The 17,221-nt window shown below is 41.9% G+C and overlaps 1 protein-coding gene across 1 annotated transcript; it reads right to left on the reverse strand.

The window, feature by feature from the left end:
* Nucleotides 1-798: 798 nt before the first annotated feature.
* On the reverse strand, nt 799-16,562 carry SUMO1 (small ubiquitin like modifier 1). The gene is made up of 5 exons (XM_038421509.1): nt 16,373-16,562; nt 8,933-9,007; nt 7,212-7,289; nt 2,530-2,601; nt 799-1,654 (listed from the first exon to the last, which is right to left on the reverse strand). Exons 1-5 carry the CDS (start codon nt 16,382-16,384, stop codon nt 1,586-1,588), a joined length of 306 nt encoding a protein of 101 aa, XP_038277437.1. The 5' UTR covers nt 16,385-16,562; the 3' UTR covers nt 799-1,585.
* Nucleotides 16,563-17,221: the final 659 nt, after the last annotated feature.

A 17,221-nucleotide genomic window follows, 5' to 3' on the forward strand; every position in this document is an offset into this window, starting at 1 on the left:
TAAAAAACCCTCAAAACCCATCTGTGAAAGTATAAAACATATTTTAGCAAATGGCAATGTGAATTGAGTTTTCATGAAAAGTGCTTATGTAAAAACCTGCAAACTCAAGTCCTGTTTATTTGCATGTCACATGGAGCAGAGGAAAAGCAATGCATTTTTCTACACCATCCTGCCAATCCACCTCTACCTGAGCTGTAAGACCCATTTAAGTGTGACCCATTCATAATTGCATGATGCACTGTTGAGATGGCCCAGGCAAGTACCCACAATGGTGGTACCTCTTGAGATGTGGATACCTGGTTAGGAATTGCAATGAGCCCATAACTCATTTTAGATAGGACACCATTCACCCATCAGATGGTAATTACTTTGGGGCACTACTGACCTGGATCATTTGTGATGCAGTGATCTAGAGGGAAAAGATTAACTTTTTGGGGTTTGGGTTTGTTTTTGTTTTTTTTTTTTTAAAGTTATTTCCTTCCAACTCTCCCTTCCAAGTTACAGGTTTCAATCTAACCTCTAGTTTTAGAATGCAAACTGAAGCTCCAAGTACATATTTTCATCATCCAACAGGTACCGGAAACAGTTAATAGCTTCAATAGAAAGGAATGCACATTACTATTAACAAAACAAAAAAATCATTGAGTATTCAATACTTGGAGTAAGACGGGAACAACAGAATTCTAGTTTACAGTGTATATTTTAAGAGTAATATTTGCTGGCTCTGATCAATATTTACTAAATAAGCACATCTCTTGCTCTTTCATCTCCAAATATTTGAAAAGAAAATACAAATTGTTAATGTTTATAAAATTGTTTTTCTTGTTTATTTTAATGAAGCTGGTACAGACAATGTCCATTCAAAACCCATGTCCCAGGCCAAAAGGTACAAACAAGAATGTCAGAATACTACAAGTGTCTGCTGTGTACGTTCTTGCAGGAATATCTGTGTATTAATTGCTATATGAAAGAACTTTTCTGGGCTCTTCTGCCAAAATTTAAGAATAGACAGGGTTTTCAATTTTAGGTCTTCTGTGAAGCCATCTCTGGAAGAAAGTACAGATCTTTTTCATTTTCAACTGGACAGTCTTCTTTCCCAGGCCCCCAGCACAATTTAAGGAAAACAGCTCTCAATTATGGACACACAATTTCTCCATTGTTTAGTTCTCTGAAAAACTTCATCTCCCACTGAAAGTTATAGTCCAGGAGTGAAACAGTCACCACATCAAAACTTCAGGGCTGATTTGGAAGTCATTAGGAACACTCGCCCACCTGGCGGATCTTACAACCTTCGTGCCTCAAAGGCACGATCCTAGCGAACATACAAATGCATGTGTGTACATGTAATTTTAAAAGGGGAGGGGGGAAAAGGAACAGGGCTGCAGCTGGATCACAAGAGTTCAGCACAATGAAAACAGAAATTATAGTGAATAATGAGCACGAGAATTCAAAATACCAGATGTTTGAAAATAAGTTCCAAAGATGGGGTGCCAGTTTCAGTTCAGTGTTGAATGCCACATTACAAAAGAACTATTATTTAAAAATAAAAAAGGATTAAGGGGAAAGAAAAAACAAACAGAAGGATCTAAACTGTCGAGTTACCCCCTGTCTGTTCCTGATAAACTTCAATCACATCTTCCTCCTCCATCCCCAGCTGTGAGAACAGGGAAGAAAAAAAAACAAAACAAAAACAAAAACAAAAAAACACACAAAATTGTTACAAATCAGATGTTTTGAATGCACAGCAGCTCCTGGACAAGCAAGAGAGCTAAAGGTTTTCTTCCTCTCCCCAGCCATATTTCCTCAAAAGGACAAAGTGGTGGAAAAATAATCCTCTGTCACTGCCTTATTAGCCAACACTAATAACTTTATTTAGTCTACTCCCCCACCCCCCAAGTCACTTGTATCATCTTTGCAGCACATCTACTTCAGAACTGGCAATATTCTGTGGGGAGTCCAAATCCTTTTCCAGATCTCAAAAAAAAATCATTGATTTTTTTTTAAAGTCTCTAACTTTATTCTTGTGCAACTGTTGCATGATTGTCATGCTATTGTGTACTAATGGCATAATGACTGCAAATTATAGATCATATAGCTTACTTGGTTATAACAAAGGACTTTCACTTCAGAAACTACAACTGATATCTAAAGTTTTCAAGTTTGTTTTCCATTCTCTAAACAGCTGAAAGTTTAAGACCAAAAGATGATTACATCAACACTGCATAATTCACATCCTGAGCCCAAAAAGTCAGTCTTGATAACTTCTGCAATACCAGGAATAAATTTATGCAACAATTAAGTATAATCCTGATATGGATGGTAAACAGAAAACAAGCTACTCGTGTTTTCCCACCTCTCTCTGGTAAAGATGAGTACATATACTTGTATTAAAAAACTTTTCAAGCAAATAATGGAAGTTTTGTCTGAACAGTGAAATCCCTAACACGCAAAGCACAGTCTATTTCTTTAGTTGTCCCAGGGTGCATTGTTTAAGCTGCTACTCGCCTTCTATTAAGGAAAGAAACTCACCTCTTTGGGGGTATGATTATCAGTAATTCTCTGACCCTCGAAGAGGAACCTGAGTGAATTCATTGGAACTCCCTAAAAACAAGCCACAGAAATGTTTAGTAAAGCACATGTAAGCTTTTAAAAATTGATACACAAATAATATTAGTTTTCAAATTCTTTCTTTATATTGAAAAGTGAAGATTGGGTACTAGCCGCTGATGTGCAAGCATCTAAGCTGTGTGTATTTTATTACGCATCTAGTGCACTAAAATAGTTAAGCGAATGTTAACATTAAAGTACAATTTTATTCTGAAAGTAGACTATAGTTGTGGATTTGTTGTCAACCACCACCACATGAAGTCTGTCCAGTTTACAAGAAAAGAGGTTTTTTTGACTCCTCTCCACCCTGCAAACTCTACCTAGTATTAAAAGTCAAGCTGGGTTCTTTCTGATCTGCAAATCAATAGTAATAAGGTTTTTGTTCTCAGAAATTGGGTAGTGTTTCTGTCAGTGATATGTATTCCAGCACCCCCTTTCCCAACACTCCCTGATCCAGCATCACCACGAACTGACCAGACTCCTTCCCCCACTATCCTTTCTGCACAAGTTGGAGGGGCAGGGGAATCACTCACGTCTGGAAAAAGGGGTGCTGGAAGGCTGGCATCTCTAAGGGGGATGAGAAAATAGTGATGCTTTGTCTGTGGTGTAATGGTGGTTGGGCTAGTAGTTAGGTATGTGTCTGAGGGGAGAAAGAAGGTATGAACAGTTAGACACCTTAACTTTTCTTTTCCTGGTTTTGTGGATTTGGGTTAGGTATGTGCGTGGACCAGCTTTAACTGAAACACAACACAGTGGTTTTGTATATTAATTTCCTAGGGGTTTTTTCAGATTAAAAAAGCATCTCTGACACAGCAATGGCTGACTTAATTAAGAAAAGGATTTTTGTGAAAGAGTCCAGCTGGCTCAGGAGTTTTGCCAAAGGCTTTCACAGAAGACCTATCCAGCCATGCTTCACAAAAGATGTATTTCATAGCCACTGCTTTGCCAAAGGTCTTCATCTACTACACAACACAAATGCTGCTTGTACTAGAAAAACCTGCTCCTCTTCCATTCGGACTATTTTGGGACATAAGTGGGGGCAAGTGACAATAGGCAATGTACTGCTCCCCTAAAGTAGGGCTGGTCAAAACTATATTTTCCTTTTCAACAGACCTTTCAGCTTTTCATCAGCTAGCCATTGCTCAAAAGCATTCAGTAATGACAAAGAATACTAAAAGCCTAAGAAGAGATCTCCAATACAACAGCTCCACGCACAAAGACCTTGATATGTCAGAAGCCGTTGATTTGTCAAAGGTGCTATATTCTTTGTGAAACTATTCCACTGGTTCAAGAAGACCACTCCTGAACCAACTGAATTTTCTCAGACCAGGATCTCCATGAATTGTTCCACCAGTTCAGAGGGAGAACTTCTAACCCAGCTGACTGGGTTCAAAAAGAACAGACTCCTCAACACTCACTGATTTGTTGAAGATCCTGTTTTTCATTAAACTGTTCAACTTCACTCCTGAACCAACTGAACAGCTTCACCAAGATCCAGTCTTCAACAAAGTGACCATGTGCTTTGTCAAAGATCTTCTCTGACTCCCCAAACACTCTCTTGGATTAGCAAAATTCATTCCCCATGCTAGCCACAATTATGGATGCAAGGAAGTTACTGGAGGCATACATTAGAAAGCGGTGTTGTATTCTTTCCTGAACCATTCAAAAAGGCTTTTGCACCCCATGTTGAAGAATGGAAGTAACTGACATAAATCATGTTATTCACCTGCTAACTGCAGCAAACATGGAATCAGTTATGGCGAATAATACTAATACTTAAAGAAGAAGAAAAAAGAAAAAAAGAATTACATGACTCCAAAGAGACCTCAAAACACTCACAATGTATGTATTTGACATTCTATAGTTCAGAGTTAAACTAGAAAAGGTTAAAAACCAAAAACACACAACAACCAAGAGACAGAATAAGAACTTTTAAATGCCAATTTAAAGTGATTAAAATTCAGTCTAACAAACAGATATATTTGATAATCTGCTCAAAAATTTGGGCCAGATGTACTGTATCTTTCATACAATACAGATTCAACTGCCACTTCAAGTGCAAAATAAGACCCAATCTTAATTGTGCAGTTAATACTGCTGCTCTCTAAATATGCCAGTATAGCAACACCAGATAACCAAACCCATACTCATCTTGTTTTATGCCATCAGCAAAAGGTAAGTAGTTCCAGGTTATTAAATGCATATTAAATTGTCTGCATACACAGCTATTGTCACTTACAGTAAACTCTTCTAAACTAAATAACTTGCAACGTCATTTTTAAGATGTGTTATTCTGAAGCACCCAAAGTCTGTAGTGTATTGTACCTCAAAGACAAATGGCTTGCAAGTTAACCAGGCAGGCAAATTAATAGGAAAGGAAGACCTTCTTGTACTGTCCTCTAGTAATCCCTCTTACAGTTGGGAAGCATTTTTATGGTCCTGGAAGAAGCTACCTTAAGACCCCTCTCCCAGAAGATGATTAATGTGACAGAAGCATCTGCCTTTGAGCACACTTGTATAAAGAAACCTAAAATATCTCCATGGTTACTTTGTTCACCAAGTTATAGCCCAGGTAAGAAGAAAAAAAAAAAAAACTTCATTCTATAGTATACACATACTACAGTGATATCCATTCAAACTGCTATAGAATGAGCTTTTGTTATTTAGATATACAGAGTAACCTATAGATGTATGTATGACTGACCCACACAAAACATGTGAAAAGTTTCACAGCATCAGGCCCTAAGATTTTAAGCTCATCATGGCAGTGTTCTCTCATTCATCTGAAAAAGACCCAGCATACATTCAATGCGATGTAAGCAATAAATATTAAGAATACTCTTTCTTCCTGTACATAGCAGCAAATCACACAATGACAAGGATACAGAAAAACGAAGACATTGTATGACCAAAGAATGAAGCTTCACTACAAAGCTATTTGTTGACAAGTTTAGTTTGTCTCTATTAACACAAAAATGTTAGCCATCATTGCTTATGGTCACAGTTGATAGGGTGAACCGGAAGAACACTGCTGAAAAAAGGACCACATAAAAGGCCACTGCTGATCCAATAGCTAAACACAGAATAGGCAAACAAGAGAAGTGTTAATTGGTAGTTTTAAGAGAAACTGATGTGGAAGATAAATTTGATCCCTTGCATCAGCAGTTAGTATTTAGAGCACAAAAAATGGCCATATTGGGCAGACCAATGGTCCATCTTGCCCAGTATCCTGTCTCCCAACAGTGGCCAATGCAAGATGCTACAGAGGGAGTGAATAGAGCAGGGCAATTATTGAGCGATCCATCTGCAGTTGTCCAGTCCTAGCATGTTGAAGTCAGAGGCTTAGGGACACCCAGAGCATGGGGTTGAATCCATGACCATGTTCACTAACAGCCACTGATGGACCTATCCTCCATGAACTTATCCAATTCATATTTTAAACTTCGCAACATCCTCCAGGCAACAAGTTCCACCCGTTGACTGTGTATCATGTGAAGAAGTACCTCCTTTTGTTCGTTGTAAAGCTGCTGCGCATTAACTTCATCAACCTTGTTCTTGTGTTATGTGAAGGGGTAGAACGCTTTCTCTCCACACCATTCATGATTTTATAGACTTCTCTCATATCCCCATTTAGTCACCTCTTTTCCAAGCTGAACAGTGCCAGTCTTTTTAATCTCTCCTCAGCTGGAAACTGTTCCATATCCTTAATCACTTTTGTTGCCCTTTGTGGTACCTATTCCATTTCTAATAGATCTTTTATGAGATGAGATGACCAGAAATGCATGCAGTATTCAAGGTGTTCTTTCCTAATAGTATCTAACATTGTTAGCTTTTTTGACTGCCACTGCACATTGAGTGGATGTTTTCAGAAAATCATCCACAATGACTCCAAGATCTCTTTCTTGAATGGTAAAAGCTAATTTAGACCCCAACATTTTGTATGCAACACTGTGACTACATTTTCCAATGTGTATTACTTTGCATTTATCAACACTGAATTTCATCTGCCATTTTCTTGCCCAGTCACCCAGTTTTGTGAGATCTCTTTGCAGTCTGCTTTGGACTTAACTATCTTGAGTAATTTTGTATCATTTCCAACTTTGCCATCTCACTGTTTACCCCGTCTACCAAAGTGTTAAAGCAATGAATTTAATAGTCACATATTGTCAATTTATTACAATATTAACAATATTGGCAGTTGTAAGTCTGCTCCCATACAACAGTGAAAGTATTGCACAATTTTAAGTGCATTTCACTTTGAGCGGTAAGAGGTAAAGCATCTTTACAGTACCCATAAGAACATTCATGAGAATATTAAAAAAGGGAGCATTTGCTTTTAACAGATACCTTGTAATTTCAACCAATAATTTGAACACATTATAATAGGACAGGGTCCACACCATGCTGTTCAGCATAAATGCTAATGACCGTCAAACTTAATTAGGAGGTCCATTGTACTTGTTCTGTGGTTGTTGGGTCTATCCCTCTGGTGAACAGAGATTTGACATGAGTTCACCTGTCCAAGCAGATCCCTTTAATTGGGGAAGGGAGGAAGAAGAAGTTAAAGTGCTTTTTCAATAGGATAGTGCCACTGTTTCACAAACCTGTCTTTGACAGTATGATTCTTTGAGTTTCTTGAGATGTGTCGTCATTTTCACCTTGAAGTGAATTTCACTGCTGTCCTAAGAACAGAACAGGAAGAAGTTACCCCTCTTTGTAATAGCTATTTGCTTTGTTTGAAGCAGGTTTTAATTTTTACACGTTATTATTACAAAATGTATCCAACACCAGCTTTACTGGACGGCTGGACCATCAATCGACGTGCGTACAGTAATGCTTGTAAGTTATCCTACTAGAGATTTGTATTACAACACATTAATCAGAATTCACCATTCATTTCCATGGGGAGTTCTTCTTAAAAATAGATGGTATGATATGGTTTGTGGTTTGCTAAAGACATTTTGAATTTAAAAAAAAAAAAATAATAGTCCGTGTCACCATCTTTATCCTCCGATCTGCCTAATAAAAACATCATCATACACAGCAGATCTCTGGTCTCAAGTTCCAGAAGAGGCAAGTTAAGCTCGCACTTCAAAATTCATAATAAAACCCTGCTCATTTAGAGAGTATCTACCACTGTAGACTTGCTGTCTCAACAATACAATAGTAAGTTAATGAGCTGTCCTTGTCCTACAAAAAGATACATTACTGTAAGAAGTGACAAAATGATTACAAATGCAAGTGTTTGAAATATCTTCTGTGTCACTGGGCCACATTCAGCCCTTATCTAAGGGTAGGTCTACACTACCCGCCGGATCGGCGGGTAGCAATCGATATATCGGAGTCAATTTATCGCATCTAGTCTAGATGTGATAAATTGATCCCAGAGCACTCTCCCGTCAACTCCAGAACTCCAGCGCCAGGAGAGGCACAAGTGGAGTCGATGGGGGAGTGGCGGCAGTCAACTCACCACCAAGACGACGTTGTGGTAAGTCGATCTAGGTAGGTCGACTTCAGCTACGCTATTCTCGTAGCTGAAGTTGCATACTTTACATCGACTCCCCCTGTAGTGTAGACCAGGGCTAAGTGATTACAATTTCTACTGAAGCTAATTGGAGTTGCATCATCTTATGCCTAGACTGAATTTGGTCCCCAGATTCCAACCAGCACCAAATTGCCAGGCTAATAAAGTCTTAAAATTCCTAATATTAAGAGAGTTCAAGTGAACCAGTAGCTCCTGCAGTACTCTGTGGTTCTACTCAGAATTACTTCAGTTCATGAAGGCCTTGAAGTTCTTATTTCCTCCACTACTGAAAATTATAGCCTTTACCTCTAAAGAAAAGTTGCTGGCTACAGTCTGAATTGGCCTCCCCTCCCACAAATGGTTAAGTAAACAACCAATGGCACCTTCACCCCATTCCTGTCCAGGAGGAAAGATGGTCTTTTGCTTAATGCTGTACAGGGACTCAGGCTATCTAAAACCAGCTGCTACAGACTTCCTGTATGACCTCAGGCAAATCATTTAATCTCTCTGTTCATCAATCCCTCATCTGTAACACAGGGATACTACTACTCCCTTCACTCACAAAGGAGTTGCAAGGATAAATTAATTAATGTTTGCGACACCTAGAGCTATACTGAGAACCACCATTGGCAACTGGTAAGTAGGAGGGTAATTTTGGGGGAAAACTCCAAATCAGAGAATTGTAGGGTACCAGAATTCAACTGTTCATGTGTGTAATTAAGAGAGATGATCCATCTACAGGCTATACATATGGACAACTATGAAATATCCACCAGTAACTGATTATGTAAAAGAACTCACCTGCCCAATGACTTTGAGTTTAATGTATTCTCCCTCTTTCTTATCTCCCAAGTCCTCAGCTGAAGGTTTTGCTTCCTGAAAGAAAAACATTCCACAGGGATATTGATAAATCCCACTTATTAACTACTTTCATTAGACAGTATGCTAACTTCTCCCTTCTTACAATGAATCAGCACAACACCAGTGATTAACAGTAGCAGCTTAGAAAGAGGAACAGAGAAGAGAATGGATGAATTAGAAGACATTAAAACAAAGAATGCAATTTTACACCAGTTTAACTCCATTGAAATAAGCTCAAAAAGAGAAACATGGAGAAAGCAGTAATAGATCCTTCTCTGTCTCATATGCTAAAACAGAGGCAGAAGTAAATAGATTTTGTTGCATGTATAGCATCAGTATGTAAAGATGCATCACAAGTCACTACCACTTTCAAAGAATGAGCAGAGACCTCACTCCCATGTGTAAACAGCATCCCCAATTAATAGCTTGTGTCATGGTATGTTTGTTATAAATAAGGCTGTGAGTTTGTCACGGATGCCACAGATTCTGTGACTTTTAGTGACCTCCACAACTTCTGCAGCGGCCAGTGCGCCTGGTTCAAGGGCAGCTGTGGGCAGAGGCAGCCCGCAGAGCTGCTTGGCCATTGCTGGGGCAGTCCCTGGGCCCCCAGGCCTCCCTACTGCAGCAGCAGAGTTTGGGTGTGGGAGGGGGTAGGGGGACTGGACAGGGTGGCGCTTTATCTGGGGGTCTCCCTGGAAGTGGCGACATCCCCCTCACTCAGTTGCTAGGTGGAGGCATGGCCAGGCAGCTCTGCAGGCTGCCTGTGCCCACAGCACTGACTTTGCAGCTCTCATTGGGTGAAGCTGCAGGGGGAGTGCCTGCAGGCAGAGGCATCCCACAGAGCTGCCTGGCCACGCCTCTGCCTAGCAGCTGAGCAAGGGGCATGTCGCCGCTTCCGGGGAGCCACACAGGTAAGCACCACCCAGAGCCCACCTCACCCCGTCTCATGCCCCAACCCCCTGCACCCTCCAACACCCAAACTCTGCTGCTGCTTGAGGGGGAGGCGTGGAGCCAGATAGGGAGACTACTGGCCCTGCCAACCCCCTGCACCCCTCCAGCACCAGCAGGGGTCCCTGGCTGCACAACACTGCTCCTCACCCCAAGCAACCGGGCTGCCCTTCCCCAGCACTCGCAGGGCCCTGGGCAGGCCCCCCAAGTTTTATTCACGGTATTTTTAGTAAAAGTCATGGACAGGTCACGAGCTGTGAATTTTTGTTTACTGCCTGTGACTAGTTCATGTCTTTTACTAAAAATACCTGTGACTAAAACGAAGCCTTAATTATAAACCATTTTATAAAACACTGTAGGACTAAGTATCTAAGTAACTTTTCTAATTTTAAAAATCATTATATAAATATGTTATGGTTAAGAACTGTATTGTCTATCTTAACTAGAACAAGATACATTTTATAGGCAAGTTTGATGTATGAACACTTGCCTAATTAAGTTCTTCTACAGGAGTGAAATACGTTGAATAATACATGAACTGACTGCATTAAACAGAAGAGTTTTCATATTATTACTGACAGATTAGACAAAAGTCAAAGACTTGGTTACATCTAGCCCCATCCTACCTGTCATTGCATATTTTGGTTTAGACTGAACAGTTTTGTACATTTTGATAGATGTGGTGTATTATGGCACTGAACAAGGTTACACCTACACCTTTAGTCACTGCATAAATTCAAGTAGGTGCTGGATAGAGAAATCTTTAAAAAAAAAAAAAAAAAAAGTCTTCAGAAAGGAGGATCTCACCAAACTACAGGTCATGTTTCAATCACCTTTCTTCAGCATGCTGTTGCCCAGCAAGATGGACAAGATCATCAAAGCTTTTATAGCTCCCCAGTGCCAGAATTCCTTCTTGGCAATAAAGACTTCCAACCTGCCTGCCATTTTCCCCCCTTGCTCCCGTCCCCTTCCCCCTCCACTATCCTGCCATATTAACAGGCCTCAACCCAAATCTCAAGGGACCACTTGTAAGAGTGAGAGGACGCTCTCGGCTAGAAAAGGACCAAAAGACAGACATTTTCTGGAGACCTAGATCATGGACCTTTTTCACCTAATGGCTGATGGCTCTCCTGTAATTATAGAAAGGGTTTGCGGAAAGAACATTTTTAGCATTTGCACGCTGGATAGAATAATTCTCCAAAAGAGGAGAGAGACTAATCTCTACACACCCACTGAAGTATAACATAACTTCATGCTAATTAGTCATTTGCTTTGCTAACACATGAGAAACCCATCACTACAAAGGGTATTTAAATTCTAAGTGTATGTAGTCACCATCTCTTCACTATGCAAAAGAACCAATATGCAAGCCAGCCTGCTGTCATAATAAGAGAGGACTTCACTACCATGCAGAGGATTCATATTAACTCTTTTCAGAGTAGCAGCCGTGTTAGTCTGTATTCGCAAAAAGAAAAGGAGTACTTGTGGCACCTTAGAGACTAACAAATTTATTAGAGCATAAGCTTCCGTGAGCTGAAAAAGCTCATGAAAGCTTATGCTCTAATAAATGTTAGTCTCTAAGGTGCCATATTAACTCGTCGCTGTTCTATCTATCTAGCTCTCCTCACCAGAGTTTCTGAGCTCTTGTGTGGGGTATCACACTCATACTCTTGAGTCTAAAGCAGAGCATCACTACCATGACAGCCCTCCTTGGTTGATATGAGTGGAAAGCAATGATCCACAGGGGGCTTGATTCCGGTCCTCAGCTCCAGGAAACTGAGGCAGTGCACGCCAAATGCAAGGAGAAAGGGAGACAGTAGGAAGACAAAAAGGGAATTAGTGGGATTAAAATATCAGTATGTCACAAAGATGGAAGATTAAAGCCTCAGGTAACACCACTATACACCAAACTGGAGCAAAAGCAGAGATGGAATTTTTTTTTTGGGGGGGGGGGGGGGGGGAGAAGGGGAGAAGAGGGACTGAAATGGGTTAGAGTCAAGAATGGCATTGCCAACAACTGAAGTTTAAAAAGTAAAATCCCAGTAATCTGGAGCAAAACAAGGGCAGGCAAAACTGAAAGAGCATTTTTTCCCCCTACTGCAGGTTTAAGGGGGAAAAATGGGTGGATGGGAAAGCCACCAGAAGAAATTAAAGAACAAATGCACAGAGTTAGGTAGATTTGATGGCAACTAATTTACAATCACTCATTTGTAAATTAAACATTTCACAAACAGTTTGTGTGCAAGTCCCTACCACTTAACATGCAGTTAAAAGACTGGTATTCACTATCGTACTAGGAAAAGAAAGTTTTTTACTTAGAGGTCAAAATAAAAATGTTAAATAAAACCACTTCTGAATCAGATTCTGACTTTTCATTAGGGCCATAAAAAGTTCCTAAAGCCACTGTTTTACAGAAAGAGTTCCTAAGCAGCATAAAAAATGTGCTCTAATACCTACCTCACACTTATGTCATGAGATTTAATTAATTAGTGCTTGTAAAACACTTTCAAGTCCTTGGACGAAAGGTGCTGAGAGGGCCAAGTATTTATTATTGCAACTAACGGAACCACAAAACAAATCACTCCAAATGCTGCATTGTAATTTGCTTAAACAATAAATTAAATTAGTTACCTTTTTTACAGATTTGGAGCTTCAATTTTCAAGAACATTATATGCAATAAGATTTTAGAATCATAATTATATGATTAGTACACATACCACCAGTGCTGACATTTAGCAAACAAGAGGTGTTAATTTATGTATTCTGCCTATACTTCTAACAGTTTGCAATATTTTAGCTACAAGAAATGCTACATGAAGCCAATATTATGCTGATTCATTCTTCTATATTTAATTAGAAGTTAAATTTGCTTTATTAAATTCTACAATTTCCCTCTTTATTAAACCAATCTACACACCTACCCCTCCTGTGACTTTGTCTGTTCCCCATATTCTGGGATTGTTACCTAGGACCCACAAGCTTTTTTGTATCCCCCACCCCATTTTGTTCCCCTCTTTATTATCAGTAAGATGATCTTTTATCTCATCCTAATGAAAACTAAACTGATTATATCTCACTTTGGGAATGGGTGACAGGGGATGGATCAACTGATAATTACCTGTTCTGTTCATTCCCTCTGGGGCACCTGGCATTTGCCATTGTCCGAAGACAGGATACTGGACTAGATGGACCTTTGGTCTGACCCAGTATGGCTATTCTTATGTTCGCTGTTTAAATTAAAACAGCTATAATTGCCATTATTAACAAATGATTACATCCCTAGAGGACAATATCCTCTGAAACAACTATTTCCAGCACAAGATAGGAGAAAAAGAATCTGTAGTTTTTCCATGCAACATGGCTAACTCCAAGAAAATTTATTTGCATGGAAATATGAGCACTAATATCACCATAGAGCCCATTCCCCCTATCATTTATGCATGTTTAACTCTAGTCAACTATGCATTGACTTCAATGGAACTAACTGTGGAAGTAAAAGTTAAGCGCGTTTACATGTTTGTCCCACTGTAAGGCTGTCATCTTCAAGAGTTTACATGCATGCTACACTTTATGGGTCGCAAGAGCTCCCACTCAAGTCAACAAGACTACTCAAAGTACATGAAGTTAAGCATATGCATAAATCTTTGCAGATTTGAGGCATAACAAAGGATTATTTATTGAAGGCTGCTTTTTGTAAGAGACTTGTGGCTTAATTCAACATAAGAATGGCCATAATGGGTTAGACCAATGGTCCATCTAGCACAGTATCCTATCTTCCGACAGTGGCCAATGCCAGATGCTACAGACGGAATGAACAAAATAGAGCAATCATTGAGCAATTCATCCCATTGTATCCCCATCTGGCAGTCAGAAGGTTAGGGACACCCACACCATTGAGTTGCATCCTGACCATCTTGGCCAATACCCAGTGATGGACCTATCCTCCATGAATTTATCTAATTGTTTTTTGAACCCAGTTATACTTCTGGCCTTTGCTACATCCCCTGGCCACAAGTTCCACAAGGTTGACTGTGCATTGTGTGTTGTTCGTTTTAAACCTGCTGCCTATTAATATCATTGGGTGACCCCTGGTTCTTGTGTTATGGGAAGGGGTAAATAATGCTTCGCTATTCCTTTTCTCCACTCCATTCATGATTTTATAGACCTCTGTCATACTCCTCCTTAGTCATCTCTGTTCCAAGATGAACAATCCCCAGTCTTTTTAATCTTTCCTGATATGGAAGCTGTTCCACATCCGCAGTTATTTTTGTTACCCTTCTTGGTATCTTTTCCAGTTCTAATGTATCTTCTTTGAGATGAGGGTGACCGGAACTGCACGCAGTATTCACAGTGTAGGTGTATCATGGATTTATATTGTGGGATTATGACATTTACTGTTTTATTATCTATGCTTTCCTAATGGTTCCTAACATTCTGTTAGCTTTTTTGATTGCTGCTATGCATTCAACCGATGTTTTCAGAGAACTATTCACAATGAATTCAAGATCTCTTTCTTGAGTGGTAACAGTTAATTTAGACCTCATCATTTTATAGGTATTGTTGGGATTATATTTTTCAATGTGCATTACTTTGCATTTATCAACACTGAATTGTGTGTGTCATTTTCTTGCCCAATCACCCAGTTTCATGAAATCCCTTTGTAACTCGTCAGTCTGCTTTGAACTGAACTATCATGAGTAATTTTAGATCATCTGCAAACTTTGCCATTGCAGTGTTAACCCCTTTCCCCAGATCATTTATGAATATGTTGAACGGCACTGGTATCAGAACAGATCCTTGGACAACCATGCTATTTACTTCTCTCCATTCTGAAAACAGACCATTTATTCCTACCATTTGTTTCCTGTCTTACAACAAGTCACTGATCCATGAGAGGATATTCCCTCTTATCCCATCCCATGACTGCCATTCTGAACAGATTTAGTTGGAATCTGATTATTTGATGGAATCCTGTCACCTCATTGAACAACTTCTCCTTATCTCTATTACTAGCATCACATTAGATTCAAATGGAAAGAGTTCTTAGAAAAAGGGCTTTATACTGCAAACTTTAATAGTTCTTACCCAGGCAAGTAGTTCCATTTATGACAACAGCACTACTTACATCAATAAGGGCAATTATGTGAGCAAAAGTCTGCAGGATCTGGTCCAAAGTTTCCTCTCCCCCTCCTCTGTTTATGCTGCTAGTTTACTTTCTGCATTTTACTTAAGCCTTGTCTACTTGTTGTGGGCCTTATTCTGATGACAGCCATCAGTTGTCAGACGCCTACAGAGCTCCACTAGTGTAAACCCTTAGCAGCAACAGGCAATGCCATTATTTGCATTAGTTAAGTCTACTTCTGCTTGAACTTAGGGTAAAGTCCACCAGTGTAAATAGTGATTTTTCTTGTGCACACTAGGGATTTCTTACACGTTACCTAAATTAACAGCTGAAATGGGGTTCATACTGGGGATGTGTCATGGCCTAAATTGCACTTTCCCTTCTGGCCAGTTTTGCTTACCGATTCTCACATACCAACAGTGCTTGATTTTCCAACACTGTAGAAGCATTTTAGAGCATTTCCAATTTTTATTTTTATTTTTTAAAATACCACACATTGCTACTCAAATTAGGTTTCAAAAGACTTACGAAAAATCCACATTTTCCACGCCAATACTAGTTGGGAGCGTCATCGAAAGACAGACTACATATACACACGAACCACACACACTACAACTTAATGAACATCATTAATAGTTCCTGAACAAATCTTGGGAATGAAATAACGTAGCCAGGACACGATTTGAATTAGGAGCACGAAACACAAATCACAACAACTCCCCAGCATGAGGACAGGCCTAACAGGAAAGAAGCTTAAATCCTGGCTGCAGCTCTCAGCCCTCCTCCCCTGCTGTCAGATCCGAGCCAGGTTGCAAACCCTGGGGCTGCCTCTCCCTCCTCCGGCCCCGAGCAGGGGGGGGCCTGGGGCAGGCCAGCACCAGCGAGTGACCCCCGTAATGCAGGCCAAGGAAGGCTTCCATTGTATGACCTGGGCCTAGGCAGGGTGGGAGGCCGGGTCAAGCAGCCACGGGAGGGGACCCCCCAGCCCCGCCTGGAGAGGGAGCAGGAGAGTAGGGGGGGCGTCGCGAAGTGGGGGGGGAAGGGGAGCCGCTCTCCGGGCCCTTCTCCCGGGGGGTGCCAGGCGGAGCCCCGCTGAGGAGGCGCGGGGGGGGGCCTGCTCCCGGGCACTAGACGGGGCCAACCCCCCGCCGCTCAAGGGCCTGCAGGGCCCCCTCCCCCGGCGCCTCTCGCCCCCTCCCTCCAGTCTCCATTGCGGGCTATGGAGAAGCGGCGGGGAGGCCGCCGGGCTGGCTCCGGAGCCCCCGCCGCGGGCCCCTCAGCCCGGCCAGCCAGCCGCGGGGGCCCTTACCTGGTCAGACATGGCTTTGCCCGTGGTCTCCGGCGCCAGCCCCGCTCGGTCGCTAGGCTCCTTTCTCTGCCCCTCGGCAGCACAACACAGGCCAGGCGGGCGGGATTTCCTGTGGGCTGAGCTCACTTCCCGCCCGCCCGGCGCGTCAGCCTCCCTCCCTCCGTCCGCCCTTCCCGGGGCAGCTCCCGGGGGCGGCGGGGCGCTGCTGTGCTCTGCCCCCAGCCGGGCGGGCAGCCGTTTCCGCCCAGAGCCAAGTTCCCCCGCGTCGGGAGACTAAACCCACAGCCCCGCGGCCGGGCCTTGGAGCGCGGCTTCAAACACCGGGGGGGTACCGCACACATCTCCCCGCTAGCCTCTGTAGCGCCGGCTCCAAGGTGGAGCACAGGCTCCAAAATCGCACCCCAGTCACCACAGGGCCATCAAAGGCCCTGGGCCCACACAGAGGCAGGTCAGGCCTACGCTACAAAGTTGGGTCAAAAGTTGCCTTAGGTCAACCCGTACCTGCCGCTGTGTGCACGCAAGTTGGTCTCTTGCCGAGCTGTGGCCCCTGTTACAGCAAGGCAGCAACACCACCCCCTGAAGGATTTAGAACCAGGCATAGCTGTACTCAGGGGAGCAGCAGCCCCATCTTGGCATAAATAGGTACAGGATGAAGGCCTAAAGCCCTATAGCTACATCCTATCAAGGCACCGGGGGCAGAAGAGCCCTACCCAGATCAAAAATGGGTATCCACAGCTGATTCACAAGCATAGTCAGCGGATATAAAGAAGATACCTGCAGATTTGCAGGGTTCTAGGGCGCAGCCCAAAGTGCTCCGCTACACTCACTAGCTCACATCAAACTGCTTGC

Source organism: Dermochelys coriacea, chromosome 11, assembly GCF_009764565.3.
Source record: "Dermochelys coriacea isolate rDerCor1 chromosome 11, rDerCor1.pri.v4, whole genome shotgun sequence".
Classification (NCBI taxonomy): Eukaryota; Metazoa; Chordata; order Testudines; family Dermochelyidae; genus Dermochelys; species Dermochelys coriacea.

Coding starts and splice junctions, on each gene's coding strand:
- SUMO1 (XM_038421509.1), bottom strand. Junction 2,602..7,211: donor AATCATACTGTCAAAGACAG/GTTTGTGAAACA, acceptor GCTTGTTTTTAG/GGAGTTCCAATGAATTCACT. Junction 1,655..2,529: donor ATAATCATACCCCCAAAGAG/GTGAGTTTCTTT, acceptor CTGTTCTCACAG/CTGGGGATGGAGGAGGAAGA.